The 22894-nt window shown below is 45.8% G+C and overlaps 1 protein-coding gene and 1 pseudogene across 1 annotated transcript; one reads left to right on the top strand and one right to left on the bottom strand.

The window, feature by feature from the left end:
• Positions 1–5037: 5037 nt before the first annotated feature.
• On the bottom strand, positions 5038–8163 carry LOC136478095 (aquaporin NIP2-1-like). The gene is given in 6 exon segments (XM_066476430.1): positions 5038–5454; positions 5862–5923; positions 6029–6223; positions 7520–7744; positions 7873–7959; positions 7961–8163. Coding segments are annotated over 6 exon segments (903 nt in total). The 5' UTR covers positions 8021–8163; the 3' UTR covers positions 5038–5180.
• A 10102-nt stretch (positions 8164–18265) lies between these two features.
• LOC136474841 (ATPase GET3B-like) lies at positions 18266–21926 on the top strand (annotated as a pseudogene).
• Positions 21927–22894: the final 968 nt, after the last annotated feature.

The raw sequence follows: 22894 nt of genomic DNA, 5'->3' as shown, positions 1-22894 counted from the left end.
GACGGCGAGCTAAGTTGACTTGCAGAGGATTCCTACCCATCATCATCCAGGCCATCACGACTCGGTCAACGAATCGCTGTTCGCCAGGGGTCGTCGTCGTGCTCGGTGCTCCATGGTAGTAACTCACTGTCTGTCATGGACGACCTCCAAGCTAGGAAAGGTACCTAACGTAGCATTCGGACGCAATGAGTACCTGTAGCTTGTACCAGTGCCATATTGTCGTTACGTACCGTCACCTCGCTATTAGACAGTGGCCAACGCGTAACGCGTGCAGTGCATCTATCTGCACTTTTCATTGATGCGCTGGGGCCAGCGTGCGACCTACTAATCTTCTTGTTTTATCCACATCTGAAGTTGAAACGGTAGTGATTGTTGCGGTGCCGACATATAGGTCTTCGACTCTTAAGGAAACACACGTCAACGGACGTGTTCTTGAAAAACATGTAGGTCTTCAAACACGGTGGATGCAACATATTTGGCTCTTCCTAAACTCGTATATAGTCACCGTGTTACAAAGTGTAAATAAATTTGTTAAGCACGATCATATTTATAGAAAAACTTAGCAACCTTTCGAACAAAAGCAAATATATATAAAAATATATTTATTTATTGGCGGGTTTAAATTTAATGAAATTAATTTACTGTTTTATAATTTTTGGATAAAGAAAACCTTTATATTAAAATAAAGTTACTGTCTCTGTAACAAGACAGTACAAACAGCCGTTACGATACAAAAAAACAAAGAAGAATGATAAGCATCTAAGCTCAGTCTCAATATAGTACGATTTAAAACTGCTTATCAACCTACAATCCAACTAGAATGGGGGGGGGTATATACACCATGCTTATTTGTCGCTGCACACATCACGAATCATGAAAAAAAATACATTTGCATATAACTATATAAGAAAAAAAAAACCGATATTTAACAAAAAATGTATGTTGAGTCAGGCAAACATGTTTTTAAAAAAAAAAATTATATCAGTACACTAAAAAGGAGACGAAATTCCACTAATCACGAATCAAATGATGGCTATATTCTTCAAGCACGCCTTGATGCTCCTTTCTCTCATGCAGACATATATACAGCGGCATGAATTCAGTGGTAACGACGACCGACTGACAGATGGTAGAGCTAGAGCGGCCATGGCGACCGGGTCCCGGTGTGCAGAATTAAATTAGCGACGGCCACACACACCAGCAGCGATATGGCGCGGAGGCCATCCACGACAGTCGCTGGAACATCAGGGCAGCCATTCATCAGTGACTATCTTGAGATGCTTGGGCCCCTGCCGAGCATATAACGAATCGATCAGTGAGTGATTAGATTCTGCGTTCTGCGCCGTGAGGCCATGACAATATGATGACAGGGATGACGGTTTTGGGGCACTAGGTCACAGGCTGATCCGGCAGGATCGTTGTATTCTTTGTCTCAAGCGAGTGCTGCGACTGTGCCATACCCTTTGGAGTGTGCAAGCCGCACAGTTCTTAGAAAGCTATAGGTTTCAATATAATGATTATATCTAGTGCACTAGGGTTTGGAACTAGTAAAACTGTTCTTCTTGAGCTGCGTTGTTATTTTGCCACCCCTAGCAATGGTATGACAAGCAATCGAAAACTGGCTAAATAAATATCCGAGATACTAGCGCCCGGACGTCCGGACAAAAGAGCGTGTTCGGACTCCCGCGTCACCTTCGTCACGAGCACCATAGAAAAGGCCATGCCTGTCGCTCCTTTCCCCTGGCCTCTCCTCGCTCTCCGAGATCGCAAGTCCGGGCGCCTGCGTGCCCGCCGCTCCTTTCCCCTGACCCCCTCCTCTATCTCTGGGCCGCGGGACCCAAGAGCCGGCACGAGGACGAGCACGCCCTGTCCGTAGGATCCTAGGTGGGCTGCGCGGCCCGACAGCCGGCCCACCGCTCGCAGCGTCCCATTCCCCGACGCCCAGGCCGTGCCCCCCAGGACTCTCTACCTCTGAAACATGAAACATTTGGATACAACATACGACTGAAGCAGATAAAACATTCGGAACATACAATTGCAACATGTGTGTAAAACATATGCAACATCCGGATAAAACACTTGCAAATTGCAACATGAAAACACTTATTGCAACATAAGAATAAAATAGCTGAAACATTTTGAACAAACTCTTGCAATATAGGTGTGAAACATATGCAATATCCAGATAAAAAACGCTGCAACATATGTCTAAAACAAATAAACATTTTGAACAAACGCTTGCAACATGCCTCTGAAACACTTGCAACATATGCAACATCCCGAGTTACTTTTGCAGCATCCATACGAAACGCCTGCAGCATACCTCTGAAATATCTGAAACACTTGAAACATACATTTGTAACATATTGGAGGGGAGGTCGAGGGCCGGTTCAGTTGATTCCGGCCTCGGGGCGCGAGCACCACCAGCACGGCCGTGTTCATGGGTGCCCTTGGCTCGGCTGGGGGACCGACCTGAGGCGCACGATGGCACCACGAGCACCAGCAGAGACTAGTGGGCGCGCGCGATGGGCAGGAGTGAGAAGTGAATAGCATAGGGTGGGCGGCGGGTGCGGGAGGTGGCTGTGGCGGCAAATGTAGAGTGGGGCAGACGGATGGCCGCATAGCATCGTGAAGCGTGCGACGGGGTAGATATTTCTAAGAGAGAGACGTGGGAGACGTAAAAAGGAGGAGGCATGCTTGGTGGGCCGCACAAGCCTAGGAAAGGCGGTGTCCGATCGGATGGACGCCCGCCCCTAAGTATTACCGAATAAATATACTAATCCATCGGCCCATCCAAAACCAATCTTAGGATATAAGTATTAAAAGTTTAGGATAAGTTCAGTACCTACATTAATTCAAAGTTGTTTATCTCTATCTGTTTTATTTTCTGACATAATAGGTGTGTACCTTATATGAGATAAACAAAGCTACTTCAGATGCTAGAAATAAAATGAGGGGTTATTTTAGTTTATTTCTAATAATGCTCTATGTGCACAAATTAGATAATCTTTTATAGCGTAATTTAGTTGCAAATTTAGAGGTTACTTTATATTGTCCTTCATAATTACATACAAATTCATGGAGCTACTTCATATTATCTTTTGTAAGGCATAGCTAGGTAATTTAGATGCTATGCTTACTTTATATTATCTTTAGCAACGATATAGGTGGCAAATTTAGATAAGATATATGGGGTTACTTTAGGTTCCACAGAAAAGTTTGCCTTATATTTCTATGCCCTTTAGGGTGGGCATGGGCTTAACTGTAATCCGTTTGAGCCACACTACAGCTTGGGCAAACCGCATTGTACTCAAACTCCTTTCTTAATACAATGATGTGCAGACCTTTTGTATGTTCGAGAAAAAAAATTGCCTTGTATTATTTTTCTAAATGGCAAATACAGATAATTTTTTAAAAAAAATAGAATTATTCTAGTGTATGGTAAATAATGATTTAAGTTTATCTAATTGATAAATAATAAGTATTAATAAATTAATCATGAAATGCATTTTTATAATAAACTTATTTGAAGATATAAATGTTGATAATATTTTGTATAGAGTATACACTACTACACAAATGATTTGGCGAGGCACTGACCTCAGATTAACGGAGGCGGGCACAGTTGGGTGCTGCCTCCATTAATCGTGGCTAGGGCCCACGGCCGAGCGCCCGCCTGCGTTAATGGTTAACGGAGATGGACGCCGTCCATTAACGAAGGCGGACGCCTTTAGACGACCATCTTCATTAATGGAGTATTTTTTTTAAGGATAGTTTGACACATTATGAAGTGGGAGTTTTTTTTTTTGGAGGGGGGCGGGGGTGCTGAGGGACTATATTATTCTTGTTGTAATAATGATTACACCGTGATTGTACAATGATGCCTAATCGCAGAAAAATATGCATGTGCCCTGATACCTTTTGCATTGCAAATATCAGGTTAGAGCATCTCTAAGACTACCCTAATATTTTCTTCCTAAAAACATAGAGTTTTACAACTTCTAAAAAAATATTGAAAGAAATAAAGAAGGCAATCTCTAAGAGTTTCTAATAATCACCTCCTAAAATATAGAAGACAATTTTATATCAGGAATCCTATAATATTTTTAAATTATCATAACTACTTTTATATATTCTTTCTCTTGTATATTTGCATCAGGAACCCTGTCCTACTCTTATTCTTTCCATGCCCTTCCACCTTTGGATTGGCCGACAAACAAGCGCGAGGAGGGAAGATACGCGCGACTCGAAAGCGCGTAACTTTACACAGAACATGGTGACTTTTATCAAATTCTAAAAGATTAGGAGTTGTTGAAGATATATTTTTTCTCATCTTGCTAAAAATCAAGGATTGGGAAGGGATTTAGAGAACTCTCGGAGACGCTCTTACACACCGATGGCAAATTTTAAGCCGCTACCATGCTGATCCAAATCGAGGATTTTTAATGAGTTTTTAAAGTTTTCTTTTGAAGAAAGGTGATTGATCGACCCACCTGTCTCAGCAAGGTTTGCATGCTTAACTATAATGCAAGGACAATGACGGCTGGGTAACAAAATCGATCGTCACCAAGACCTAGCTACTCCCTTGGACAGGGAACCAAATTTAAGCGAAGGTATCAAAGCCAAAAAGAAAACAACAAAAAAGGCGAGGCATAAATAACAGACTATATGCCTCATCTTCGCTCTGTTAAAGATATGGTAGTATATAGGAAAAGCAACAGATAAAACCAATTGTCCGCTCGGTCGAATCAGCGCAGAGAGAGAAAGAGAGCGCTACACGCATACAAACCGGCCTCTGAAATTTTATGAGGTAACTGGAGTACCGTAACAAAGCTTTTCTTTTTCAGCGCATAAATCGAGAGCTCTCTGCACTGGTACGCTTATTTATATTAGTAGTGAAGGAAGTGAAATTTGGTCATGGAATGCACAGATGATGTTTATATAAGCACCAACAGGTTTTGGAACAAGTGACAACAGGAGAGGTACACTTTGGCACGCGTACGACTGACTGCACACACGCACACGGCACAGTGTTCGTCCCAAAAATAAAGCTCCAGCTCATTGGCACATTGACAGAGCGAGCCATCCACAGTTCCACACCGCGCCACGGACCGGACACACAGTGCAACAAGTGCGTGCGTGCGTGCGTGCATGGATCATGAGCTCTCTGCAGGCATGCATCACACTTGGATGTGGTCGAGCTCGTCGTCGGCGTCGGCGGCGGCGACGGACTGGCTCTGCAGGCGGCGGAGCTTGAAGGAGGAGAGCTTCTGCGAGTGCGACATGTCCTTGTGGCTGGGCGCTTCCTCGAAGCGGATGAAGGTGTAGGTCCAGGCCCCCGAGAGCGTGCCGAGGACGGGGCCCAGGAAGTAGATCCAGAGGCCGGTGTAGAGGTTGCTCGCCAGCGCCGGCCCCAGCGTCCTCGCCGGGTTCATCGATCCGCCCGACACTGCCCTGCAATCACCACTCGGTTTCCCTCGCGTCTCAGTGCTCAGTTCATCTAGCTGTATTACTATGTCATCGTGGCGTGTGCGGGATCGCTCGTGACTGGGTCAAATTTACGTTACGGACCAGGTCAGGGCTGGCGTACTAGTACTACCCTCACGGTTTAGTACATGCTAGCTGAATTAAAGAATCGTTACAGTCGGCTAATCATGTTTTGGATTTTGCTCTTGTTTACTAGTACTTGTAGGAAGGAAGGCAACTGGTGGTTTTATAGTAATCAAATGAGTGTTGACGTAGCCATCTCAACTATTTTCAACTTGAATTAAGTATTCTACGAATTGAATAACCTGGTTCTTGAATGTAATATGTGTGTTGTCAGTCTCTAAGCGATCGTGCGTGCGTATTTATGTATTTACCCTGCGAAGATGGACGTAATGCAAACCGCGGAACCAACTGCCAACCCCGCCAACTCACCCACCTGCATCATCCACGACAGCAAAAAAAAAAACAGCGTCAGAAATGGTCAGTTTTCACAGCGAAACCAACAGCAATCACTGCTCGGGCCTCCGATCCAAGCACTTACCGCTCTCGTGTCCGTGGCGACGGCGAGGGTGACGAACATCATGTTGAAGGTGACGATGATCTCGATGATGAGCGAGTGCCAGTGCGGCCCCGTCGGCGTGGTGCAGCCCAGCACGGCGATGGGGTGCAGCACGGCCTTGAGCACGAACGACGCGCAGATGGCGCCGGTGAACTGCGCCGCCCAGTAGAACGGGACCTGCCATGTTAGACACACATGCAACGACCCCAAACGTCAGAAAAAGGAAGGGCAGCTAGCAATCGTGCATGCGTCACAAACAAAGATATATATAAACATGTGGTGATTGCACCTCTACACAGAGACGTGCATCGATCGGACCCGGATGCGGTGCTCGGCACACGGACACATCGAATCGGTTCGGGTCAGCGTCACCCCTCACCCGTCGTGAAACAGGGCTCGCAGCCCGGCAACTGGGGCCAGCCAGCTGCCGGAATAGGGTGCCGAACCAGAGGCCGGCCGCGCTGCCGTTTTCGGCACATCCCCGAGGAATAATACATGTGCACATGCCGCAGCGTGCGTGGCGCGGCCACTCCCGCTAGCTCGGTCCCTGTCCCTCCCCGCACCGCCACCAGTCCACCATGGCGGAACACCTCTCGCCTGCGCCGCACGCGCGGCCCCCGACCCAACGGCCAAATTCACCCTCGCAGCTTTTTTGTGCCAAAAAGGACGGGACGGGAGCGAACACTTGTCTGTCTCCGGCCTTCAGAACACGGAGATGGTGCCGACGAAAGCGACGTGGCCGGCCGACGGCCCGGCGCCAATCTGGTCGGTTGGAGTTGGAGCCCATGTGGATGGCCATAGCCAGGCTCTTGCGTTTTGGCCGTCATCAAGCACTTGCGTCTTGGCATTGGCACGACTACACGAGCTTCTGGATGGCAGTTTCGCTTCATGATCAGCTGGCACGACTACACGAGCTTGTGGCAGTCTTCACATGCCGTGCCCAAGCCCAACGTATGTATTATACAAGTAGCGCACACTGCATTATTTGTGTTTACTAACGCTACTGATTGCTTGGCTCCAGCTCCAGGTTTCAGCTAGGCAACCGAATTGGACAAGGAATGAAAGGGACGTGTGACGGGAATGAACAAGCTAAGGTCGCGACTACAAGATTCTTTAATTCCGCGTGGGCACTATTTGGGCTATGAATGAATATATGAAGCATACACGATTGGTTGGTCCGGGACAACAAGCTACATGTATCAGCATATACTAAGCGTTGTTCTTTGACTTCCCTTTAGATGATGAGGATAATACAAAAAAGCTAGACTTGATCATTTGGCATCTATTATGCCTTAGAAAAAAGGTGAATAATTTGGCCCATGACCACACCATGACAAGTATGTGCAGCTCAAGTTAAGCCATGTCAACGAGTGCATCATTATGCCCAACCAACTATGGCTCAGTTTTGATGCAAGAAGACGAAGTCTGCAGCAGGCTGCAGCTGTATAACAACAGTTACGATCGAACGCGTACCTGAATCCAGGGGAAATGGCGGAAGACGGCGAACGCGAGCGTGACGGCGGGGTTCATGTGCGCGCCGGAGATGTGGCCGACGGCGTAGATCATCACCGTGACGATGAGCCCGCCGGCGACCGACTGCCCCAGCTGCGATATGCGGTCCTTGTCGCTGCCGTAGATCCCCGCCGCCCCGCACGTCACGAACACCAGCAAGAACGTGGACACCACCTCCGAGACCACCTGTTGATGGGTTCCATGGGAGGGAGCACCGCCACACACACTCATCAGTCTCCGCCGGTTATTAGCAACCAACGAAACGAAAACAGGATGAATCAGACTGCCTCACCAGTCACCATAGATATGCATACCTTCTTGAGGAGGTGGGGAGGGAACATGTCCGCCAGCGATCGGTCGTAGTACGTGGGGGGCATCATGGTGGAGTTCTGCACCGTGTCCGATGTCATGGATCTCGTTGTTGAAGTTGGCCCTGGAGTTCGATCTCGAGTTGGTCGACATTTCCGTCGATCGAGCTCGCTACGTGCGTGCTAGAGCTAGCACACGTACTGCACTCAGGAAGATGAGGAGGAGGAAGAAGAAGAAGAAGCTCTACTCGCAGCTATGTGTGTGTGTCTGCCTCTCTTGCTTGCTCTTGGAGGCAGTAAGCAGGAGGTATTTATAGGGAGAGCCAGGTCCTCAAGGAGTGAGCTAGAGGTGGCAGGTACACAACGCCTTTTTATTAGGCCTACTTTGTCGGATCCACAGAGGCGCAGTGCTGCTACTTAGCTCCCTAATTGGACAGGGGATCGATCATCGCTGCTCAAATGAATTTCCCCGATTCTGTTCCGGCTAGTTTAATCTCTTCCAACACGTTGTCTGATCGCCATTGGACGGGATGTATGAACTCTCACGCTTATATTTGCTCTTACTTAAGGACACGAATTCGCGTCATCATCCCCGTGATCGGTCACCGATAAAAACAAATGGTATTTGTGTCTGCGGCAGGTAAAATAATTGAGGGTTTATCAATTGGCAAGTGTGTATAATATGCCGCGGGATAAAGCGCGACGTCGAGGTCATGACGCTGGTATAGTATAGGTGTGTGGGTGACGAACAAATTCTAAAATAGGGAGGGCCGGAGGGCGCTTTGATCCCAAGCGAGAAATGCTATTGTAGGGACGGATATTTTGGCGTCGACGGCCGGATTTTGTATAAGTTGACGTTTATTTAGCATATTCTGCTCCTACAATACAGGTAGCATGAGCAAGCCAACCAGGGACAAACCGTACCGAAATTTACCATTGGTTCAGGGACATCGTCGCTGTCATGGCATTGCCGCCATTGCCGTATTACCGATGGAGCTGCAGCAACTGAGCAATTTTCAATTGCGGGGTCGCCGACTCGGCTTGCCCATCAGTGACCGAATTCAAATGATGAGCAGTTGTAGATTTTCTAAAAATGTATTACAATACGGAGTTATCCTAACTACTCTGTGCTTCAGCAATCAGCATGCAAGCTGCAGTTAGTGCTCTGCAGACTGCAGACCTTCTGAATGAGCTCAGAACCAATGCTTGCATCGATTGTCACTGTCAAAAGTGACCTGCCACTGGTTTCAAAAACGGAAAGAACAACCTGCCACTATTGAAAATATCATCTTCGTTACTTCAACGGTTCCCAGCCTGAGTACTCCAATCTGATATTTCTCCTCTCACCTTCAGCTTACTTCAACTTAACTGAAAACCACTAACTGTCATCAGGATTAAGAGGTCAGACCTACCCAACTCTTATAGTTTACATTTTCACCATCTTGCTCCGCTGCATAGGATCCTCAACAATTGCCGATTTGAGCAATGCTGCAAAAGTACAAACGATGTACCAATCCTAACACCGGCATTTGTCCACTGTTCCCTCTGGTACTAATTTGTGTACCGCTGTGTTGTCTCAGTACATGAATTGAGCGTTCCTGACATTTTTAGGCCTAATTTGCTGGAGGCAGGCCCATATCATGGACCACCGATCCACCATATGATGTGTCTGTCAACAGTGCTGGTACGACCACATCACGAGTGTATGGCAGTTATGCCACTTCGTCCGGTGGTCTGCAATCGCAAAGCTAGACGGTAGGCACCTGCACTGCGCTCCAGCATTGGATTGTGATGTCTCGCAAGGCAAGACCTTGCGTTTCCATGCCGTGGCACTGTGCTTTTTCAAAAGAAGCCTGCTTTTATGATCACTACAACTCGTTTCAAGTCCGCCACTCAACTTGGGAAAATCCGAAACCTCTAGAACTCTGCCAACCTAGCTTTGCAGGCCGACTGCGCACTCTAAGAACTCACTGTTACTATCCGCCCTGCACCGCGTTTCAGGAAATTTTTTGTGATGAACGTGTGCAGAGATACTGTACAAAGAGAACGCGTACAAGAAACAGTTTCTGGTATCCATACACGTGTGGTGTTTGGGTGTGGCGAACTGGTGATTTTCGCTTCTGATTTTGTTAAAGGTGAAGCAGACGGCTTCTGCTGACCTGAATCTAGCTAGAAGTGCGTTAGCATGAAGCCACAAGAGGAAATGCTTCTCTCGTCCACGGAAACCGAACCATGATAGCTGACGAGAAATCGATCAGATCGGCCGAAGATGCATCCTGACACACACTAGTATTATTGATATCTTTGCTGATCATTGCTTTGCTTTGTCTGCACCTACACTGCACACGCACCAGAACTTCAGAAAATCGTCACTCCGGTCCATTCAAGCTCTTGCAATTAGCCTGGCCCTGGCCCTGCAGCCATCCATATCACCCGTAATTTCAGAGATATAAACACAGTTCAGGTTCCACACTGAACTGCTTTGAGCTTGAGCTCAAGTCCAACCTAGCCGTGACACCTGTGTCAAGTGTCAACTGTCAAGGCGCGCCATCCGTTATCTGCTAGGTCCTGTTAGGGTCCTGGAGACCTGGACGGGTGGACCCCTGGCCACCAGTTCAGCACCTGCTGTCTGATTCTAAAGAAGCATCATTAGCTGTAGTAGAATCACCATCCATGGTTTACCTGCTTTACCCAAGTTCAATTAGTAGGAAGATATAGATTCTTGCAGCTGGTAGTGCTGTCCTGGCTCACGCCTGACCCCAGAACTTGGATCTCAACACAAGAACCATATCAACTTCCCCGTCAAATCAACCTGAAATTGTGGCCTCAAGCGTCTTAGGCTCTTAGCACACTGCTAGTAGTGTTCCGACTTCAGGTACGTAAGGATATAGGATACCCATTGGCTGCCGGAACTTCTCTGTGGCAATGGCATCCCGATCCTGGACGTGCGTGGTGCTCCGATCCACACCTCCTTGTTAGCACCCTCAACTAATTGAGCATTTGAGCTACTAAGTGATCAGTAACCCATCACCGTGCCTATTAGCTTCTCTTGGATTAGCTAGATTAGAGCAGTAGAAGCATCGGTACATGTTGGCCATTGCACACACTGACGCCCCAGCCGTCGCCATAGCTGTGTAGGCGTATATGATTCTCAGCGACACGAGAGGGTGTGAGCAATGTCGACATGAGATAGAGAAGTTGACATGCGATAGTGGAGGCTTGATTGCGATTTGCGAAAACCTTGCTGGTGTTTGACCGAGTAAATTGCATGGCCGGTCCTTAAAGTATTGGGCTAATTTCGTCTGGGTCCCCAAACTATAAAATCGCACAGTTAGCTCCCTAATCTACTTAATCCGGCCCATGTAGGTCCTAAATAGCCCAGGCGGTGTCAAGTCTGTCCACGTACGCACGTGAGGCACACGTGACTGTCGGCATGTACTTGCTTTTTAGCAAAAAAAAACCCCACACGATCTCATCCTCTCCACCTCACTCCTTTCTTTTCTCTCCTCTCTCGGACCGACGTCGACGAAAGGGGGAACAGGGGAGGGGTGGAGCGTGGCGACGCCGGCGACTGGTGCTGTTCGTGAAGGCGGCGCGGGCGGAGAGCGAGGACGACTCGACGGCCACGCCTAGAGGGCCCTCTAGGCGTAGGCGGTGGGGGAGATGGCCGCCAAATTGCGTCAGAAAGAAGAGTCGGCGCCTGAATACGGTGAGTTGAAGAAACCTTATGAGCTCAAACCCTATCTTCATTTGGACCCTCTATTGAGTGTTTGCTATGGATTTGTGGACATTACGGTAGATTTAGGCCATTTTCATTTGAAAGTAGTTGATTTGTAGGCATGAATGGCGGTCTTCTAGGGTTCTTGGTATGGATGAGAAAAATTTTGAACTGAATGTTGAAAATTGGTTGAAATGTAGGTCCAGGGTCTAACCAGTTCAGTCTAGAGGTGCATCATGGTGGTTTTTTTGTTGGTGTTCAGGAGAACCATGTTTACCTCGATGAAAAAATTGACTGGTTTGATCAGTGTGATGCTGATACTTGGTCACCCCTATGGATAAAGGACTTTGTGGAAGAGTTAGGTTATGATAAGAAATCACGTACACTGAAGGTGCATTGGTTATTGCCAGGGAAGACAATAACAGATGGTTTGAGACTTATAGAGACTGATAGTGACACAATGGTCATGATGTCTGTGATTGATAGGGTGAGGAACCTGGTCATTTATCTTGATCATCATGATATGATTTGTTCTGGTATCAATTGGGATGACATTGTGCTGAATCATGTTTGTAGTTTGCCCAAGGTCTTAAGTCCTGTTAAGGTTGTGACAGTTGAAAGGAAGAAAGAGGAGAAATTGTCAGTGTTTTACACAAACCTGAGGAAGGCCACTGAGTGAAACCAAGATGAAGTACATGATGGCATTGAGGCATATGACAGTAATTCAGATGACTCAGACTTTAATGATAGTGATTATGAGATTGGATTTTCTGATGATGACCTGTTTGCTGACAATGTTGATGCTGGTGTGTTTGATGAAGGGGCAACTAAGGGTTGTAAAATGTTCAAATGGAAGAAGGCTGCGGACAACAAACTCAAGAGGAAGCAATCTATGAATATGCCAGTTGGAGATGAGGATGAATCAACAGAAGAGGAAGAGATTGACTTGGCAGATTGTGATGAAGGTAGCAGTAGGAACAGGTTCAGGGAATTTCGGTAGGAAGATTTGCTAAATCCATCATTCAGTGTAGGGCAAGTATTTGGTACAATTGAGCTTGTGAGGAAGGCCATCACAGAGTACAGCATTAGGAATAGGGTAGAGATCAAAATGCCCAGAAATGATAGGAAGAGAGTCAAGGCTCATTGTGCTGAAGGGTGTCCATGGAACTTCTATGCATCCATGGACAGTAGGACAAATTGTTTTCTAGTGAAGACATACAATGGCCATCACAACTGCCAGAAAAAGTGGGTGATCAAGACTTGTACCTCCAAATGGCTTGCAGAGAAGTACTTGGAAACATTTAGGGCAGGCAACAAGATGACATTACCTAACTTTGTAAGAACTGTTCAAAAGGAATGGAACCTTACTCCATCTAGAACCAAGCTCTGGAGAGCAAGAAAATTTGCATTGCAGACTATATATGGTGATGAGTTGAAGCAGTACTCTCAGCTGTGGGATTATGGGCAAGAGTTGAGAAGGTCCAATACTGGTAGCAGCTTCTACCTTAATCTAACAGAAGGAGCATTTAGTAGTTGTTACTTATCACTTGATGCTTGTAAAAGAGGTTTCTTAAGTGGATGCAAACCAATCATCTTTTTGGATGGATGTCACCTGAAGACAAAGTTTGGAGGGCAGTTGCTTACTGCTGTAGGGATGGATCCAAATGACTGCATCTTCCCAATTGCTTTTGCAGTGGTGGAAGTTGAATCTCTCTTATCCTAGAAATGGTTTCTGCATAGCCTGAAAGATGACCTCCGCATTGACAACACATTCCCATGGACTATCATGATAGACAAGCAAAAGGTAAAATAACATTTGCACAAAGTTTTCTGCATAATCAGTGACTAATAACAGTTGCATGTTTGTTCACTAACACATTACCACTGTTTTTTTGTAGGGTCTGATCCCAGCTGTGGCACAAGTGTTCCCCGAGGCTGAGCACATATTTTGTGTGAGACATCTGTACCAAAATTTTCAAGTCCATTTCAAAGGTGACAACCTATAAAAGCAGTTGTGGACATGTGCTAGGTCCACCTGTGTGAGGCATTGGGAGAAGAACATGCAGAAAATAAAGGAAATAGATGCAACTGCCCACCAATGGTTGGAACAAATGGCACCAAATACCTGGGTCAGAACCTTTTTCAGCACTTTCCCAAAATATGATGTGTTGCTCAATAACAACTGTGAGGTCTTTAACAAGTACATCTTAGAGGCTAGGGAGCTACCCATCCTAAGTATGTTAGAGAGGATCAAAAACCAAATAATGACTAGACACTACAACAAACAAAAGGAAGCAAAAAACTTTGTTGGAACTGTTTGCCCAAAGATAAGAAAAAAATGCCAAGAATGCTGAATTTGCTAATATGTGCTATGCCATGCCTGCTGGCCAGGGAATATTCCAAGTGCAGTTCAAGGAAAACACATACATTGTTGATATTGTCAACAAGCAATGTGACTGTAGGAGGTGGGATCTCACAGGTATTCCATATTCCCATGCCATTTCCTGCTTGAGACATGAGAGGATACCTCTAGAGACAGTGATCCCTGCCTGTTACTCTATTGAAGCTTTTGCAACTGCATATGCCAACAACATTTGGCCATATAAGGACATGGCTGACTGGGAGAAGACTGATGGACCTCCAGTTGCTCCACCAGTTTATGAGAAAATGATTGGGAGGCCATCAAAGGCAAGGAAAAAACAAGCATATGAGGTTCAAGGCAGAAATGAACCTAAGTTAACAAAGCATGGATCCAAAATGCACTGAAGTTGGTGCAAATCACCAGATCACAATGTGAGGACATGTGAATTGAAGAAGGCAGGCATCAGTCCAAGTGGCATTGAAGAAATACCTCCAATAGTTACTGATGACCATGGTGTATGTACTATGTTATGTTCTGTTACACTAGACACTCATCCCTTCAGTTGTTAATATTACTGTTCTTGTAGGCACCACCACCTTTTGATTACCTAATGCAAGAAGAGATGACACAGGAAACAATGCTTTCACAGATGCTTTCTCAGGTTTGTGTGATTTCAATTATACTCTACTGTGTGCAACATCTATTTTACTCTACTAATCTCATACTGCCTCCTATAGCCCACTCAATGCAGCAGCCTAAATCAGTAGTTGGGACCCTTGCTAGACTCTACCTTCATTCAGTCCAACCAGCCAACTGCAAGACCAGTAGTGAACAAGAAGACCACAGCTGGACAAGGTGGAGGGAAGAAGGGCAAGAAGACTGGAGGAGTTCAAGGCAAGAGCAAAGAAGCTGGACAAGGTGGAGGAAAGAAGGGTAAGAAGATTGGAGGGGTTCAAGGGAAGAAGACCACAGCTGAAAATGCTGCATAAAACTGTGGACATGCCAACCTGACTTTTGTGACTTTCTCAGAAAAGCGATATAGTTGCCTTTTGTTGATAGCAACATGGAATAGGGTAGCAGTATAGTTGCTTTTGTGGATAGTAACATCTTTTGTAATGCTTGGTGTAGCTAAATTACAGATCTGCTGGTAGAAATGTTCACTTTGCTCCATGTGTGCCATCTGGTCTTACAGTGTCCATAGATGCTAGCAAATGGGCTGCAACAGATGTCTAGATCGACATACACTGTAATAGGCCTTGTCTTCTAATCAGTACTTTCAACTTGTGAGGAGCAATCTAAGTATAGTTAGTGGAGTCTTACTGTAACCCTTGTAACTGAATGTTTTGACCCTTATGAGGGAATCTCATGACTTTCGATTTCCAGTGAATCTAAGTGGGGCTACCAGCAGATCTAGCATCATATGTGAAGGTATGCCCTTGCAAAAACCATGCCAACTGTGAAACCATAGTGGAAGACTGCATAGGTGATCCATCAGCCATTGAGTATGTCACAGACTCACAGGATTGAGTGGGCAAAGTACAGGTTGCTACCAGCAGATCTTTGATAAGAGTCCCAACACTTCCAGAGTCAAGGAGAATCAAGATTTCAGTCAGATAACATACATGAATCAAGATTTGCATAAGTGAAATGTGTTCTTCTAAAATTACAGTCACAAATACAACAAATTTCAGTTAGATAACATACATGATCAATACCATAAAGCATTACCAGTTCTTACATGGAAATATTACAAGTTCACACAAAAACAAAAGCATTCATATTCCCCAAACCTACTTCACATTCACCATTCACTTCTTCATCTGAACAAACATCAGCAGCAATTGCACAACTACAATTATCAAGCACATACAGAGAATGCATTTTAAGAGCCCTGCAATATCATATCCTATATTGATCAAAGTTCTAATCTCTACTTCAACAGCTGTGGCATCTCCATTTCCTAGGTCGACATTCTTCTCCAACAGGCTCTCAGTAACTTCATCAGATTGCATCCCAGTTGCCTTTTCTTTTGCTGCTGCTGTCTCCAAGTGGTTGATGTATCCTGCCTCCCAAAGAAAAAATGGGCAACCGGTTCCATCTTTCTGCAGATTCAGCAAACAGACAAAGCACACATACTCAAAACTTGACTCTAATACTCGGATTTGGACTGAACTCAAACTGGCAAACCTAACTTACATTGTGATCTGGGCAGGTGTAGAAGATCTGATCCAAGGACCACGGCTGCTTTGAACGACACTTTACTACCTTATGACGATGGCACCTCGGGCACATAATCAGTCGCGGCTCATCACCGCGCCTCCTGGTCGCCGCCACCGAGCTCGATTTGGCGGCCATCTCCCCCACTGCCCGCGCCTAGAGGGCCCTCTAGGCGCGGCCGTCGAGTCGTCCTCGCTCTCCGCCCGCGTCGCCTCCACGAACAGCACCAGTCGCCGGCGCCGCCACGCTCCGCCCCTCCCCTATTCCCCCTTTCGTCGACGTTGGTCCGAGAGAGGAGAGAAAGGAAAGGATGAGATCGCGCGGTTTTTTTTTTTGCTAAAAAGCAAGTACTTGCCAATGGTCACGTGTGCCTCACATGCGTACGTGGACAGCCTTGACACCGCCTGGGCTGTTTAGGACCTACATGGGCCGGATTAAGTAGATTGGGGAGCCAACTGTGCGATTTAATAGTTTGGGGACACAGACGAAATCAGTCTTTACTGTAAGGACCAGCCGTGCAATTTACTCTTGACCTAAACGCTAGCCTATCTGTCAGGCGGTGAATGCATCAGTTGATCGGCGGCTGCACCGAATTACGGATGGAAAGGAAGAGTCTTGAGTCTTCACTCTTCGGGACAGGACCGGACTGAAAAGGGCGACACCAGCCTGATCCTATTCCTGACGCCGTTCTCGCGCCCGTGGAGGGCTGGCGGCTGGCCGCACTGATCGCTTCATCATTCGTGCCAATGATTTCTCTGGAGCTAGCTCGGGTTGGCTGCTCTCGCTAGCTTCCAGCCTAGTGGCTTGTGAGTGCAGAAGACATTGTCAAGATGTGCGTGCTTTTTATGATAGGAATGCACAGGAGACTTACCTGATTTCTCAACCCTTTTCACTTTGTCTGCATCTTGCTCTTGTGCCTGCATTATTCTGCATGTATGCCAGATCAGTTCTTCTTCCTGAAGCACATGTGGTTAGTTACAAACCATTTGCGTGATACAATTATTGCTTATCTGAATTCTGAAGCTCCAAAGTGTCTGAACTCTGAAGATCCACCAAAAGTGGTTATTGTTTACAAGAAGAATCTTTTTTTTTGTGCTGAAAAATAAGTTGCTACAAAAAAAAGTTCAGAAGGGAATATCCTCTGTGTGCTTCCCTGCAATTCTGCGTCCTGTTCACTTGGCTTATAAACCGTACTTTTTCAACCAACGAACAGTATTTTTTCTCTTACAACAAATTAGCCAACAGTACTTTCAGCCATGGCTTATCAGCCAAGCGAACAGGGCACTCGTGCATAGTATTCTCTGACGTAGCATCACGCTTGCGTGTAGCCATTATCCAATCAAGAGGAGCCAGAGGGCAACCTAGGTCGCCCGTGAACATGACAGGAAGCAATCTTAAAAAGAGCCTGTCAGTTGACTAAACTGGCTTACGACTTCCATTCCAAAAGTACACGACAAGGAAACCTTCACAATTCGCCAATCCCGTCAGTTAGTGGAGATGGAATCCGCAATTAATCTGGCGACAGCGTTGTTTTTACCTCTGTCAGGATGAGTGCCAGCCCCCAAGTGGATCAAGTGGTCGCCTGGACTCAACCGTCCATCGCCATTTCTCTATTCCCCTGCTTTCGGCTAAGTACGGACAGCTGCACAGTGGTTTAGAATGACACAATCGCGTGATTAGGAAGGGAGGGCGGGCGCGAGGGTGGTTAACGGAAGCTTTGTAAACAATTAGCGGCGGACAGCTCGATGAGCTTGGATCATACGGAATGGCGTCACCGATGAATGATGAAAAGAATGGCGTCGCTGTAAGCCTCTATTTGATTTGATCCTGTAGTGAGCCCACACTGAGCTACTATTGAGAGTTGCGACGCCTGGGCTTTAATGTCAGCCTTATGGGCCACAATTTGCTCGGTGCAGAATTCCATCCTCACACAAGCCGGGCCAAACTCTTGGCCTGCCACGGACGACTGCGCTATTTCCTGATGTGGGCTCGTATCACAGCCCAGGTCAGCGGGGCTGTGTGTCTGGTTGGGCTGCCTCGGCCTCTTGCGGCGTAGGCGTGGCAGCTCGTGGCCGCGACGGTGCTCCGCGGTGGTGCGAGACCGAGACCCGAGAGCCGAGAGTCAGAACAGAAGCGAAGCGAAGCAAAGAGAAGAGAAACCAAGCAATCCGCCTCATCCCCGGCTCGCCACGATGCTCGCGACCGCCTCGCCGCACCTTCAAGCGGCCGCGCGCCGCCTCTCTTTAGCGGTGCCCGTGAATCAGGGCTGCAGCAGCGTCCGCCTCCCGCGCCGACGCCCCGGCCGGTACGCGTCGGTGCGCGCGGCGTCGGCTTCGGCGGCCGCCCCGCCTGCGAAGGAGGGGGCGGAGGACCTGGGGTTCCAGGAGATGTCGTCAGGGACGCGGCGACGGTACTACATGCTCGGGGGCAAGGGTGGGGTCGGGAAGACGAGCTGCGCGGCGTCGCTGGCCGTGCGGTTTGCCAACGACGGCCACCCGACCCTCGTCGTCTCCACCGACCCCGCGCACTCGCTCAGCGATTCCTTCGCACAGGTCCCTCATCCCGCTGAATGCCTCTGCTTTTTGAGACATGCTTGATTCTCTAGAGTATCTTGTTCTTATTACTTAACTGATTCATTTTGCTTCCTCGGCGTTTCAGGATTTGAGTGGTGGGACGCTCGTGCAGGTTGAGGGCCCTGATTCACCTCTTTTTGCGCTTGAGGTTAGGAACATCGGATTCTGAACAGTGACAAGGACCTATAGAACATGCAGATCAACTGAGCAGTAGTGTTGCAAAGCACCGTAGGTGTGGTGGTAGAGTCAGAGGTTCACTGACTCTATCCACCCTTCATCTAAACAATCTGAGCAGTAGTGTAATAGACTAGTTGTTAGTGTCGATTTCGATAGTATAAGCACTTTGGGGTTTTGATTTCCATTGTCCACGAGCAGCTTTTATCCTTGCAAGATGAAACTCTATAGTTGGTTGGCTGTTGCTGCCATTTTTAATTTCTCTTGGAAAGTTTGCATTCCTGTTACCTCGAACGTTTTATTTTGACTGATCACAACCTTCAGACAGGGCTAAGCCATTGGAATTACAGTAAGTGTAATGAGTTGACAACTTACAATGTTAAATTCATAATGCCTAGAATAGATATTTTTTTAGTGGAAACAATAGGAGAGTTCTCTACTGTGAATGCCTAGAATAGATTGATGTGCATCATTCTTATGTGTGACATGTTCTGAGTTTTGATGCAGATAAATCCTGAGAAGGCCCGGGAGGAGTTTCGGACAGCAAGTCAAAAAAATGGAGGGACTGGGGTAAAAGATTTCATGGATAACATGGGCCTTGGTGTGTTTGCTGAGCAGGTGCATCATCATATTTATGTATACTTTGTGTTCAGTCATCTTAGGATCAGCATAAAGCGTTTTGTCCCAGTTCAGTTCAGTATTTGGCTAATGCCATCTTTCAGTACAGCTTGGAGAGCTGAAATTGGGGGAATTGTTGGACACACCACCACCTGGCCTGGATGAAGCAATTGCAATTTCTAAGGTAAGAAGACATGTGTATAGCTTATGGTATCCCTGCTTCTCATTCTTCTGATTGTAGTTTGTGACCTCCATTTTGCGTGTCACTCAGGTTATGCAATTTCTCGAAGCACAAGAATACAGCATGTTTAGCCGCATTGTATTTGACACTGCCCCTACGGTAATAACGCTACCATTGTGTATCAAATGTTGAGTCAAGATACCCATTTACACTATCAGATATTATTTGCTTCCTTTTTTTGACAGGGCCATACACTCCGGTTACTATCCTTGCCAGATTTCTTGGATGCATCCATTGGGAAAATCTTGAAGGTATTTGTTAGCTTCCATGCTTTTGCACTAGTATGCTATGATTTAAGGCCCTTAAAGCCTTAGGGTTTGTTTGGATCCCCTCCTCTAAATTTTAGAGCTCTAAACTTTAAAGCTAAAGCTCCAAACAGGTGGTCTAAAGTTAGCTCTAAACTTTAGCCCACCTCACATTAGAGCATTAGACCTCAAAACTGAGCTAAAGTGCTCTAAAGTTTTTAGAGCTCTAAAGTTTAGGGGAGAGGATCCAAACAGGCCCTTAATATACAGTACACTGATTGCTGAATGAAGAAAAGAATTATATTGTAATCTTCTTACAACCCCCTTATTTTGTTCTGATGGCTCAACTTGTAGTGGTTGCATATTCTTCTGATATGGTTCACTTTGACTTATTTAATGTAGCCTTCACACTGTGCTGTATTGTTAACACATTCAGTTTGTGAAATTGGATAGCTGTAGTGTATGTCTTTTGTACATCGATGTTCTTAAAACATTCCTTATAATTTTTTTCATGTCAGTGTTAGCGAGCTCAACAGTTTATTTTTGTTGGTTTTGCGAAACATCACATGCATCTCATTGAAAGGGCTTGGTATGGCCACTGTCAGTATGCAACTATTTGTTCATTCTATCTGCAGATGTTTATTGTTGTGTTCTGGCAACTTGAAATGATGCTGTTTGTATCATGTTGAGGCTTGCCTTGTTTTTGCAGCTAAGGAGCAAGATTGCTTCTGCAACATCAGCTATTAAATCAGTATTTGGACAAGAGGTCCAACAGCAGGATGCAGTAGGTGTTCTGCCCAGCTCCTGTCGAATACAGTATATTTGTTTCTTCACTAGGATTTCAAACCTTTAACTCATATTCCTCCTCCTAAAGGCGAACAAATTAGAGCAGCTCAGAGAAAGGATGCTCAAAGTGCGAGAGCTTTTTCGCGACTACGGAAGCAACAGAGTTTATAATTGTGACAATCCCAACGGTAACTATTGTGTGCTTAGCTTCCCACCCCACCCCCTAGCATATGTACTCCCTGGAAACTAATACTTTACCTTTATCTTTTGCATTGGCATTTTTCAGGTGATGGCAATCAGTGAGTCATCAAGACTGCATTCTTCATTGCAAAAGGAAAGTGTTCCTGTAAGGAGACTCATTGTGAACCAAGTTCTGCCACCTTCAACATCAGACTGCAAATTCTGTGCTATAAAAAGAAAGGTACAAATGATGTGGCACCGACAGTTTAGATTTTCAGTTAATATCTGGTTCTTGTAAAAACTACCAGCCTGCAGGAAAGTTTATGTATCTCATTTTCTTTCACACAGGATCAAGCACGTGCATTGGATATGATAAGGAGTGACTCAGAGTTGATGGGTTTGAACATTATTGAAGCACCTCTTGTGGACATGGAGATTAGAGGTGTTCCGGCTCTCAAGTTTTTGGGTGATATAGTGTGGAAGTAACTTCAGTATGGGAAACATGATCACTTAAGGGTGCGTAATTGGCCAATATCACTGTTAGCCTGCTGCACAATTGCACTGCTCTGCAACTAGCAAACTGTGGTCCCTTCTGGGATAGTGGGATAAAGCTTGAGAAGTTGTTTGCAGCAACAATACAGCATAACATATCCTCGTGCGTTAAATCTGAGTAGAAACCACCGAATTGGAGGGTTTTGCTGCACGCCTGCACTAGCGTTTGATGACCGGTTACTCTTGGCAGTGATGCCAGATTGGATTTAGCCCCAAATCAGGCTAATTGAGCTGAAATGCTGTAATGTTTATCCTTCTGTATACATTAATTATTCCCAAGATAGATAGCAACACTTGTGGCCTTTTGGTTCGACGACTTTGTAAAACTCTTCGTTTTTCCATACGTGCCATGTCAACTCTGTACAAGAAATGAGTTTTCTTTCTCTCTCCCTGATGCAGTTGTTCTGGATATTTTTAAGCATTGGTTTATCTGCCAAGCGATGATGCTTGGGCATCTGGCTGCTACGTTAATGTGATCGAACGGGTAGAGAACAGGACGCGCGTGCCGTAACGGAGCGTGTGACGTGTCTTTGGATTTCGCGCAGCTGCCGCAGCATGAAGACCCGCGCCGCCCATGCAGGCCGAGCCGGAAGGCATTTCTGCCTCGGGAGTCGGTTCTGCAAGAGAAAAACATCTGTCACTGCCGGTTTCTGCAGAAATGCTACTGGCCTATTGCCGTTGCAGCTATCCTTGTCAATTGTCATTGCATCGTCCAATCTGAATCTTGCATAGGAACCTGATGAGATAACCTACCAAGGATCCACCGTTGCATTCTGTGGTTTTGATTTTGTAAAGCTGGCGTGAAGCTGTTTCGAGAATACTTAGACATAATGTATAATGTATATAGCATCGGAAAAGCTATGTATATAGAAAAGTCAGAACGACTTATAATTTAAAATAGTGAGAATAAAAATTATAAGATAGTTTATACTTCCTCCGCCCTAAAATGCATGACGTTTTTTTTTTACTTTTAGACATCTTGTTTTATTGTTCGTGTTATTCAAAATTTTTGTATATATAGTATTTATTTTGTTATGATTTATTTTATCATTAGAGATACTTTAGTAATGACTTATTTTATTTTATTTTATGTAAAAAATTGAATAAAACAAATGATCAAACATATATCTAAAAGTCAAAAGCGTCATCTATTTTGAGATGGAGGGAGTACTGATTAAGTCATGTAAACACTATATATAAAAACTCTATTCTTAATATATGGTTTCATCGAAATAAATTTTATCCAATCATATATAGGTGTTTCGCTGAAATTTGGCTTATGCTGCTGCTTATGCTGATTTGTTGTGAGAAAAACATGATTCCTTCGCTGAAAAGTAGTGCTGAAAAACAGGGCTACCAATC

Source organism: Miscanthus floridulus, chromosome 8, assembly GCF_019320115.1.
Source record: "Miscanthus floridulus cultivar M001 chromosome 8, ASM1932011v1, whole genome shotgun sequence".
Taxonomy (NCBI): Eukaryota; Viridiplantae; Streptophyta; class Magnoliopsida; order Poales; family Poaceae; genus Miscanthus; species Miscanthus floridulus.
Note: the sequence above shows the minus strand (reverse complement) of the source record. Positions and strands in the feature narration are given on the sequence as shown.